The 12,385-nt window shown below is 42.9% G+C and overlaps 2 protein-coding genes across 4 annotated transcripts in view; both read left to right on the forward strand.

The window, feature by feature from the left end:
- Positions 1-12,385, forward strand: part of LOC143766498 (uncharacterized) — an 831,863-nt gene that overhangs the window by 47,418 nt on the left and 772,060 nt on the right. The gene's annotated exons all lie outside the window — the stretch shown is intronic.
- The window catches only part of LOC143766524 (uncharacterized), a 69,132-nt gene continuing 61,767 nt past the window's right edge, over positions 5,021-12,385 (forward strand). For 2 of the 3 annotated variants that reach the window (XM_077254279.1, XM_077254280.1), the window contains exons 1-2: positions 5,023-5,074; positions 5,199-5,315. In XM_077254279.1, the coding sequence (XP_077110394.1) occupies positions 5,048-5,074; positions 5,199-5,315 (144 nt within the window). In that variant the 5' untranslated portion in view covers positions 5,023-5,047. Of the gene's footprint in view, positions 5,075-5,198; positions 5,316-12,385 lie in introns of all 3 variants that reach the window. The other variant, XM_077254281.1, reaches the window with a different exon arrangement.

Genomic DNA, 12,385 nt, shown 5'->3' on the forward strand with positions numbered 1-12,385 from the left:
TCTCCTTCTACTATGGAATACATTCAAAATCGCTTGGTTTCTAGAGAATGCTTGATTAAACAGACAATTGGTTTTGTTGAACCCAGCTCCACTGGGGAAATAAACTAACCAAATCGGTCCCTGACGTGCCCCGCCCACCAAATCGGACCCAGAGTGGCTCCGCCCACCGAATCGGACCCAGAGTGACCCCGCCCACCGAATCGGACCCAGAGTGACCCCGCCCACCGAATCGGACCCAGAGTGACCCCGCCCACCGAATCGGACCCAGAGTGACCCCGCCCACCGAATCGGACCCAGAGTGACCCCGCCCACCGAATCGGACCGAGTGACCCCGCCCACCGAATCGGACCCAGAGTGACCGCGCCCACCGAATCGGACCCAAAGTGACCCCGCCCACCAAATCGGACCTAGATTTACCCCGCCCACAAAATCGGACCTAGATTTACCCCGCCTACAAAATCAGACCCAGATTGACCCAACCCACCAAATCAGACCGCCTGAGGGGCACCCAAGTGTGAAAGTCTTGCAGGGGCAGCCCGGGCACCATTCCAAAGCACTATCTGTAGTTCGTTCAGGAAATACCCATCTAGTTAACCATTGGGTTACGTATTTGTCTTCTGGTTAAATGGATTCTTTTCCAATAATCCTATTTTTTCAGTCCAATGCTGATCCACCAAGTTCAGTAGTGGTGCCCAGCTTTACACCACTATACCTGTGACTTCAGAAACTTACAGAACACCAGGTCACATCTCATATAGGAAACTACTGACACAACTCAATAACACCATTTATAAATGATTTATTTACTGGCAAGAACTTTCTCATTCATATCACATACATGTTTATTCATTCTTTTAGGTGACCTCACTTAATTCATAAGTACTTTTTAATATAATTAGTGTATGTAAATGTTTTTTGTTTATTTCATGAATAGTGGTTTGTGAATATACTCGTTACTCGAGATTTCTCGAGCATGCTCGGGGGTCCTCCGAGTATTTTTAGTACTCGAAGATTTCGTTTTTCTTGCCGCAGCTGAATGATTTACATCTGTTAGCCAGCATAAGTACATGTGGGGGTTGCCTGGTTGCTAGGGTATCCCCACATGTACTTATGCTGGTCACAGATGTCAATCATTCAGCTGCGGCAAGAAAAACTAACTATCCGAGTACTAAAAAATACTCGGAGGATCCCCGAGCATGCTCGAGAAATCTCGAGTAACGAGTATATTCGCTCATCACTATTCATGAACCATAATTTTTCTTTGTTTGAAGGACTTTCTCATGAACTTTGACATATCGTGCTTTGTTTGGCTTTTTTTTTTTTTTTTTTTTTTAAAAAGACTGCATGTAAAACGTTCCAAGCTTGACATGTTCATCTGCTATCAGGTTTTGTCCTGAGGAAGAGGTCCTGCGTGACTTTGAAACGCGTTGAAATGTTTTTAAGGAAATCTCCATATCTGATAGTCTTCATCAGCAGTGCAGGTACAGACACATTAGGCTATGTTCACACGCTGCGGTTTTTGCTGCGGATCCGCAGCGGATTTGCAGCTGCGGATCCGCAGACGTTTTCCATGCAGGGTACAGTACAATGTAACCCTATGGAAAACCAAAACCGCTGTGCCCACTTTCCTTTTTTCGGCTTGAAAATCCGCGCGGATTTTCTGCGGAAAAAAAGAAGTAGCATGTCAATTCTTTCTGCGGATTCCGCAGCGGGTTTCCACCTGCACCAATAGGAAAGTGCAGCTGGAAACCCGCAGTGGAATCCGCATTAGAAAAAGGACAGAAAACCGCAGTGAAACCCACCGTGGTTTGGCACTGCGGTTTTCCCAAATCAGGACCTGAAAAATCTGCAGGGAAAAAAGGACAGTGTGAACAAGCCCTTATACCCGGAACAACTATTCTGCTTGATCTTTGGCCCCGTGTCCTGCAGCAGCTGATTTATGCATTGAACATGTTGCTAAGGTGCCACTCTATCAGGTGACTGTAATATTCCTCCATTTTCACTATATCTTGTTATCAGATAAGACCCTATTTTTCGCTTGTTTGTTCCTCAGAATCTCGACTACACGAAATCTCTGTAACGCTTTCAGGTTACTTGGTTAGAAGCAATCAAGGACTGCTTGGACCTTAATGGGGTCCATCTGAAACCCCAATGCAGAAGCCAAATGTCCTGAGACCTGGACCTGCTGTACCACAAATTGACATTTCTCCAGGTTAGCAAATAAATAGTTGTCGCGTAGAACCTGGAGAACCTGTCTGACATGCTCACCATGCTCCTCCAGTGTACGTGAGGAACTCAATATATCATCCAGGAAAATTATCACAAATCTACCAATCGGTGAGAAAAAAATATAATTAATGACATTTTCATTGACTGCCGACGCATTGTTAACCCGAATGGCAGCATCAAATGTTCAATCTGCCCCTCTGGTGTATTGTGTGCGGTCTTCCATTCGTCACCATGGGGTATACGTATAAGGTTATATGCCCCTCTCACGTTCAGTCTGTAAAACCATTTATCTCCAGATAATTGGCTAAACAGGTCAGGTATAAGGGGTAAAGGATAGGGAAGGTGAACTGTGATTTTATTAATCTCTCTGAGTTCCAAGCATAGACGCCGCCCTCCATCCTACTAACAAAAACCCCCACAGCGACTGGAGAGGTGCATGGCTGTATATGACCCTTAGGGCTCATTTCCACTTGCGAGGAAAACGGACGAGTGCAATCCCATAAAAAATCGGATTGCACTCGGACCAATGTTATTTAATAGGTGTCTTTTCATTTGCGATTTTTTTCTCAGCCGAAATCGGACTGAGAAAAAAATTGCAGCATGCTTCGTATTGCTGTGAGTCTCGGACGACACTCGCCAATGCAAGTCAATCGGTGCGAGAAAAAAAACGCATGGAATATGGACCATCCGTATTCTATCTGTTTTTTATGGATACCTCACCATTCTGTAGCATAGAACACTGTAAATAGTCCTGTAAATGACTGTATAAAAATAGTTGCAGAGAAAAAAACGGATGTCATACGGATGTAAAACGGATGGTGCCATTAAAAAGTCGCATTGAACTTGCATGACAAACGCATACTTTTCATCCCTTTTTTTCGGCCCAGATTACAGACCGTTTTTATTCTCGCAAGTGGAAGTGAGCTCTTAGCCGGACACTGGAAGGGGATAAATAAGCGAGATTTCGGCATTTTAGCTCCTGGTGTGGAGTCGATAGCACAATCATGTCGCCATATAGTAGACGTCCGGTAACTGGTAATAATTCCCTCATGTGTGGGGTCTATTTGTCTCCAGAGAAATCACACGTTACATTCCACACATAACACTGTGTAGAAAAGGCGGCGCGGGGTAATTGTGCCAGTAGTGAGGGGAATAATGGCGGGAATGTCACTGACTGAGGAGAAGTTTCCATGTATTCCCTCCTAGACCCTTCACAGTCCGGCTTCCGCCCCCTACATTCAACAGAATCTGCACTCATCAAGGTGACCAATGACCTTCTGACAGCAAAATGTAACGGTGACCACTCTCTGCTCATTCTCCTTGACCTTTCTGCAGCTTTCGACACTGTTGACCACCCTCTCCTACTCTCTAGGCTCCAGTCTCTATGCATTAAGGACACTGCTATCTCCTGGCTTTCCTATCTTTCTGACCGCTCCTTCAGTGTTCTGTTCTCCGGCTCCACTTCATCTCCTCTTCCTCTCACTGTCGGGGTACCTCAGGGCTCAGTCCTTGGCCCCCTTCTCTTCTCCCTCTACACAGCCCCAATTGGACAGACCATCAGCAGATTTGGCTTTCAGTACCATCTTTACGCTGATGACACAACTATACACGTCATCCCCTGACCTTACCCCCGCTGTACTACAGAACGCCACTGACTGTCTGTCTGCAGTCTCTAACATCATGTCCGCTCTCTATCTGAAGCTCAACCTCTCCAAAACTGAACTTCTTCTGCTCCCGCCTTCTACTAACCTCCCTAAATCTGACATTTCCCTCTCCGTGGGTGGCACCATAATAACACCTAGGCAGCAGGCACGCTGTCTGGGTGTCATGTTTGACTCTGATCTCTCCTTCACCTCCCACATACAATCTCTTGCCCGTTCATGCCGCTTACACCTAAAGAACATCTCTAGAATCCGCCCTTTTCTCACCATGGAGACAACAAAAACTCTCACTGTCGCCCTAATCCACTCCCGCCTGGACTACTGCAACTCTCTATTAATTGGCCTCCCCCTCACGCGACTTTCCCCTCTCCAGTCTATCCTTAATGCAGCAGCCAGGGTCGTCCATCTGGCTAATCGTTACTCGGACGTGTCCGCTCTTCGCCAGTCATTACACTGGCTGCCCATTCATTACAGGATACAATTCAAAGTACTTGTTCTCACCCACAAAGCTCTCCACAGTGCGGCACCCCCTTACATCTCCTCCCTCATTTCTGTCTATCGGCCTAGCCGACCGCTGCGCTCTGCAAACGACTTTCAACTAACCTCTGCACTGATCCGTACCTCCCACTCCCGACTCCAAGACTTCTCCCGTGCTGCGCCAATCCTCTGGAATGCTCTACCCCAAGATATTAGGACCATCAACAATTTGCATAGCTTTAGGCGCTCACTCAAAACTCATTTGTTCAGAGCGGCCTATCACGTTCCCTAATCAGTCATTTTATGTTTGTGTGTGTGTGTAGCCCATTCACTATCTCATCTACCCCCACCCCCTGAAGATGGCTGGACCATCATTGTAAATACACACCTGTACTTTGTATCTCCCCCACCTCATTGTAGATTGTAAGCTCTCACGAGCAGGGTAGTCTTATTTTGCTTTATTACTGTATTGTTAACATTGTTACCTATGACTGTTGTGTTTGAAACTGTTAAACTGTAAAGCGCTGCGGAATATGTTGGCGCTATATAAATAAAGATTATTATTATTATGTAGGGTCTGCACTGCGGATCTCATTCCCTGAGGCCCCTGATCACGTGACCTCTGACTCCTCCCCTCCTGTGACCTCATCACAGGTCCTGTGCGCACAGAGCAGCCGTATATGTGGAGTGCGGCTCTGCAGGTGGAGGTAGGTGCTGGAGATTCCCCATTACTGAGCGCGGGGACATTAACCCCTTCTGCACTAAGACTCTTGATGTTTTTGTTGCCACTTTATAAGAATCATAACATTTTTATTCTGTTTCCTGTAATAGATACATACGACCCAACTATGGAAGACAGGAAGTGAGGGAACGGATTGTTCTCCTAGTACAGGGCCCCTTTCTTGCCCCCATTATGGGTTGAGCCTAGACTGTATGGGCTCCTTCCAGGTATATATTCCTGAACATAGCAGACTTTATGGGCTCCTTCCAGGTTCCATGACTACAGTAAATATGTGACACTAGAATGTATGTGCTCCTTCAAGATATAAATTATTAATGCCAGCAGAATATATGGGCTCCTGCCAGGTCCTGACTGCAGCCCATACAGTCTAGCCGGCTCACTGGTGAAGACACTAGACTGTACGGGCTCCTGTCAGGTATATATTATTGTAGATACAGACTGTACGGGCTCCTGTCAGGTATATATTATTGTAGATATAGACTGTACGGGCCCCTGTCAGGTATATATTATTGTAGATACAGACTGTACGGGCCCCTGTCAGGTATATATTATTGTAGATATAGACTGTACGGGCTCCTGTCAGGTATATATTATTGTATATATAGACTGTACGGGCTCCTGTCAGGTATATATTATTGTAGATACAGACTGTACGGGCCCCTGTCAGGTATATATTATTGTAGATATAGACTGTACGGGCTCCTGTCAGGTATATATTATTGTAGATACAGACTGTACGGGCTCCTGTCAGGTATATATTATTGTAGATACAGACTGTACGGGCCCCTGTCAGGTATATATTATTGTAGATATAGACTGTACGGGCTCCTGTCAGGTATATATTATTGTAGATACAGACTGTACGGGCTCCTGTCAGGTATATATTATTGTAGATATAGACTGTACGGGCTCCTGTCAGGTATATATTATTGTAGATATAGATTGTACGGGCTCCTGGCAGGTATATATTATTGTAGATACAGACGGTACAGGCTCCTGTCAGGTATATATTATTGTAGGTATAGACTGTACGGGCTCCTGTCAGGTATATATTATTGTAGATACAGACTGTATGGGCTCCTGTCAGGTATATATTATTGTAGATACAGACTGTATGGGCTCCTGTCAGGTATATATTATTGTAGATACAGACTGTACGGGCTCCTGTCAGGTATATATTATTGTAGATATAGACTGTACGGGCTCCTGTCAGGTATATATTATTGTAGATACAGACGGTACAGGCTCCTGTCAGGTATATATTATTGTAGGTATAGACTGTACGGGCTCCTGTCAGGTATATATTATTGTAGATACAGACTGTATGGGCTCCTGTCAGGTGTATATTATTGTAGATATAGACTGTATGGGCTCCTGTCAGGTATATATTATTGTAGATACAGACTGTACAGGCTCCTGTCAGGTATATATTATTGTATATACAGACTGTACGGGCTCCTGTCAGGTATATATTATTGTAGATACAGACTGTACAGGCTCCTGTCAGGTATATATTATTGTATATACAGACCGTACGGGCTCCTGTCAGGTATATATTATTGTAGATATAGACTGTACGGGCTCCTGTCAGATGTATATTATTGTAGATATAGACTGTACGGACTCCTGTCAGGTGTATATTATTGTAGATACAGACTGTACAGGCTCCTGTCAGGTATATATTATTGTAGATACAGACTGTGTGGGCTCCTGTCAGGTATATATTATTGTAGATATAGACTGTACGGGCTCCTGTCAGGTATATATTATTGTAGATACAGACTGTATGGGCTCCTGTCAGGTGTATATTATTGTAGATATAGACTGTATGGGCTCCTGTCAGGTATATATTATTGTAGATACAGACTGTACAGGCTCCTGTCAGGTATATATTATTGTAGATACAGACTGTACGGGCTCCTGTCAGGTATATATTATTGTAGATACAGACTGTACGGGCTCCTGTCAGGTATATATTATTGTAGATACAGACTGTACGGGCTCCTGTCAGGTATATATTATTGTAGATATAGACTGTACAGGCTCCTGTCAGGTATATATTATTGTAGATACAGACTGTACGGGCTCCTGTCAGGTATATATTATTGTAGATATAGATTGTATGGGCTCCTGTCAGGTATATATTATTGTAGATACAGACGGTACAGGCTCCTGTCAGGTATATATTATTGTAGGTATAGACTGTACGGGCTCCTGTCAGGTATATATTATTGTAGATACAGACTGTATGGGCTCCTGTCAGGTATATATTATTGTAGATACAGACTGTATGGGCTCCTGTCAGGTATATATTATTGTAGATACAGACTGTACGGGCTCCTGTCAGGTATATATTATTGTAGATATAGACTGTACGGGCTCCTGTCAGGTATATATTATTGTAGATACAGACGGTACAGGCTCCTGTCAGGTATATATTATTGTAGGTATAGACTGTACGGGCTCCTGTCAGGTATATATTATTGTAGATACAGACTGTACGGACTCCTGTCAGGTGTATATTATTGTAGATACAGACTGTACAGGCTCCTGTCAGGTATATATTATTGTATATACAGACCGTACGGGCTCCTGTCAGGTATATATTATTGTAGATATAGACTGTACGGGCTCCTGTCAGATGTATATTATTGTAGATATAGACTGTACGGACTCCTGTCAGGTGTATATTATTGTAGATACAGACTGTACAGGCTCCTGTCAGGTATATATTATTGTAGATACAGACTGTGTGGGCTCCTGTCAGGTATATATTATTGTAGATATAGACTGTACGGGCTCCTGTCAGGTATATATTATTGTAGATACAGACTGTATGGGCTCCTGTCAGGTGTATATTATTGTAGATATAGACTGTATGGGCTCCTGTCAGGTATATATTATTGTAGATACAGACTGTACAGGCTCCTGTCAGGTATATATTATTGTAGATACAGACTGTACGGGCTCCTGTCAGGTATATATTATTGTAGATACAGACTGTACGGGCTCCTGTCAGGTATATATTATTGTAGATACAGACTGTACGGGCTCCTGTCAGGTATATATTATTGTAGATATAGACTGTACAGGCTCCTGTCAGGTATATATTATTGTAGATACAGACTGTACGGGCTCCTGTCAGGTATATATTATTGTAGATATAGATTGTATGGGCTCCTGTCAGGTATATATTATTGTAGATACAGACGGTACAGGCTCCTGTCAGGTATATATTATTGTAGGTATAGACTGTACGGGCTCCTGTCAGGTATATATTATTGTAGATACAGACTGTATGGGCTCCTGTCAGGTATATATTATTGTAGATACAGACTGTATGGGCTCCTGTCAGGTATATATTATTGTAGATACAGACTGTACGGGCTCCTGTCAGGTATATATTATTGTAGATATAGACTGTACGGGCTCCTGTCAGGTATATATTATTGTAGATACAGACGGTACAGGCTCCTGTCAGGTATATATTATTGTAGGTATAGACTGTACGGGCTCCTGTCAGGTATATATTATTGTAGATACAGACTGTACGGACTCCTGTCAGGTGTATATTATTGTAGATATAGACTGTATGGGCTCCTGTCAGGTATATATTATTGTAGATACAGACTGTACAGGCTCCTGTCAGGTATATATTATTGTATATACAGACTGTACGGGCTCCTGTCAGGTATATATTATTGTAGATACAGACTGTACAGGCTCCTGTCAGGTATATATTATTGTATATACAGACCGTACGGGCTCCTGTCAGGTATATATTATTGTAGATATAGACTGTACGGGCTCCTGTCAGGTATATATTATTGTAGATATAGACTGTACGGGCTCCTGTCAGGTATATATTATTGTAGATATAGACTGTACGGGCTCCTGTCAGATGTATATTATTGTAGATATAGACTGTACGGACTCCTGTCAGGTGTATATTATTGTAGATACAGACTGTACGGGCTCCTGTCAGGTATATATTATTGTAGATACAGACTGTGCGGGCTCCTGTCAGGTATATATTATTGTAGATATAGACTGTACGGGCTCCTGTCAGGTATATATTATTGTAGATACAGACTGTACAGGCTCCTGTCAGGTATATATTATTGTATATACAGACTGTACGGGCTCCTGTCAGGTATATATTATTGTAGATATAGACTGTACGGGCTCCTGTCAGGTATATATTATTGTAGATATAGACTGTACGGGCTCCTGTCAGGTATATATTATTGTAGATATAGACTGTACGGGCTCCTGTCAGATGTATATTATTGTAGATATAGACTGTACGGACTCCTGTCAGGTGTATATTATTGTAGATACAGACTGTACAGGCTCCTGTCAGGTATATATTATTGTATATACAGACTGTACGGGCTCCTGTCAGGTATATATTATTGTAGATATAGACTGTATGGGCTCCTGTCAGATATATATTATTGTAGATACAGACTGTGCGGGCTCCTGTCAGGTATATATTATTGTAGATATAGACTGTGCGGACTCCTGTCAGGTGTATATTATTGTAGATATAGACTGTAGGGGCTCCTGTCAGGTATATATTATTGTAGATAGAGACTGTACAGGCTCCTGTCAGGTATATATTATTGTAGATATAGACTGTATTGGCTCCTGTCAGGTATATATTATTGTAGATACAGACTGTACGGGCTCCTGTCAGATATATATTATTGTAGATATAGACTGTACGGACTCCTGTCAGGTATATATTATTGTAGATGCAGACTATACGGGCTCCTGTCAGGTATATATTATTGTAGATACAGACGGTGCGGGCTCCAGTCAGGTATATATTACTGTAGATATAGACTGTGCGGGCTCCTGTCAGGTATATATTATTGTAGATATAGACTGTATTGGCTCCTGTCAGGTATATATTATTGTAGATACAGACTGTATGGGCTCCTGTCAGATATATATTATTGTAGATATAGACTGTACGGACTCCTGTCAGGTATATATTATTGTAGATACAGACGGTACGGGCTCCTGTCAGGTATATATTATTGTAGATACAGACTGTACGGGCTCCTGTCAGCGAGAAAGAGAACTATGATGCCATGGACTATAGCCCCCACAATGGATCTGCCCCCATCCACCTTCCCTATGCCATGGACTATAGCCCCCACCCTGGATCTGCCCCCATCCACCTCCCCTATGCCATGGACTATAGCCCCCACCCTGGATCTGCCCCCATCCACCTCCCCTGTGCCATGGACTATAGCCCCCACAATGGATCTGCCCCCATCCACCTCCCCTACAGCTCCTACCCAACATCCCCACAGTCCCTACTCCTATTGCCTTTATACACCTGCTTTAGCAAAACTGATGTGTATTTGGTCCTGCCAATAAAGCTTCTTTGATTTGATTTGATTTGATTATTATTGTAGATACAGACTGTATGGGCTCCTGTCAGGTATATATTATTGTAGATACAGACTGTATGGGCTCCTGTCAGGTATATATTATTGTAGATAGACTGTACAGGCTCCTGTCAGGTATATATTATTGTAGATACAGACTGTACAGGCTCCTGTCAGGTATATATTATTGTAGATATAGACTGTACAGGCTCCTGTCAGGTATATATTATTGTAGATACAGACTGTACGGGCTCCTGTCAGGTATATATTATTGTAGATACAGACTGTATGAGCTCCTGTCAGGTACATATTATTGTAGATATAGACTGTATGGGCTCCTGTCAGGTATATATTATTGTAGATACAGACTGTACGGACTCCTGTCAGGTATATATTACTGTAGATATAGACTGTACAGGCTCCTGTCAGGTATATATTATTGTAGATATAGACTGTACGGGCTCCTGTCAGGTATATATTATTGTAGATATAGACTGTACAGGCTCCTGTCAGGTATATATTATTGTAGATACAGACTGTACAGGCTCCTGTCAGGTATATATTATTGTAGATATAGACTGTACAGGCTCCTGTCAGGTATATATTATTGTAGATACAGACTGTACGGGCTCCTGTCAGGTATATATTATTGTAGATACAGACTGTATGAGCTCCTGTCAGGTACATATTATTGTAGATATAGACTGTATGGGCTCCTGTCAGGTATATATTATTGTAGATACAGACTGTACGGACTCCTGTCAGGTATATATTACTGTAGATATAGACTGTACAGGCTCCTGTCAGGTATATATTATTGTAGATATAGACTGTACGGGCTCCTGTCAGGTATATATTATTGTAGATATAGACTGTACGGGCTCCTGTCAGGTATATATTATTGTAGATATAGACTGTACGGACTCCTGTCAGGTATATATTACTGTAGATATAGACTGTATGGGCTCCTGTCAGGTATATATAATTGTAGATACAGACTGTACAGGCTCCTGTCCGGTATATATTATTGTAGATGTAGACTGTACGGGCTCCTGTCAGGTATATATTACTGTAGATATAGACTGTATGGGCTCCTGTCAGGTATATATTATTGTAGATATAGACTGTACGGACTCCTGTCAGGTATATATTACTGTAGATATAGACTGTATGGGCTCCTGTCAGGTATCTATAATTGTAGATACAGACTGTACAGGCTCCTGTCCGGTATATATTATTGTAGATGTAGACTGTACGGACTCCTGTCAGGTGTATATTACTGTAGATATACACCTGACAGGAGCCCGTACAGTCTATATTAGCGATGATATCAGAATGTATGGACTCCTATCAGGTATATATATTGATGGTATCAGAATGTATGGGCTCCTGTTAGGTATATATTAGTGACTAGATTGTGGCCCGATTCTAACGCATCGGGTATTCTAGAATATGCATGTCCCCGTAGTATATGGACAATGATGATTCCAGAATTCGCGGCAGACTGTGCCCGTCGCTGATTGGTCGAGGCAACCTTTATGACATCATCGTTGCCATGGCAACCATTATGACATCTACGTCGATACTGTGCCCGTCGCTGATTGGTCGAGGCCGCCAGGCCTCGACCAATCAGAGACGCGGGATTTCCATTATGACATCATCGTCGCCATGCTGTGCCCGTCGCTGATTGGTCGAGGCCCGGCGGCCTCGACCAATCAGAGACGCGGGATTTCCAGGACAGACAGAAAGACAGACAGAAAGACAGACGGAAAAACCCTTAGACAATTATATATATATATATATAGATGATATCAGAATGTATGGGCCTGTGAGGTATATATTACAGTAGTGATGATATCAGAATGTATGGGCCC

This window comes from Ranitomeya variabilis, chromosome 4 (assembly GCF_051348905.1).
Source record: "Ranitomeya variabilis isolate aRanVar5 chromosome 4, aRanVar5.hap1, whole genome shotgun sequence".
NCBI classification, from domain to species: Eukaryota; Metazoa; Chordata; class Amphibia; order Anura; family Dendrobatidae; genus Ranitomeya; species Ranitomeya variabilis.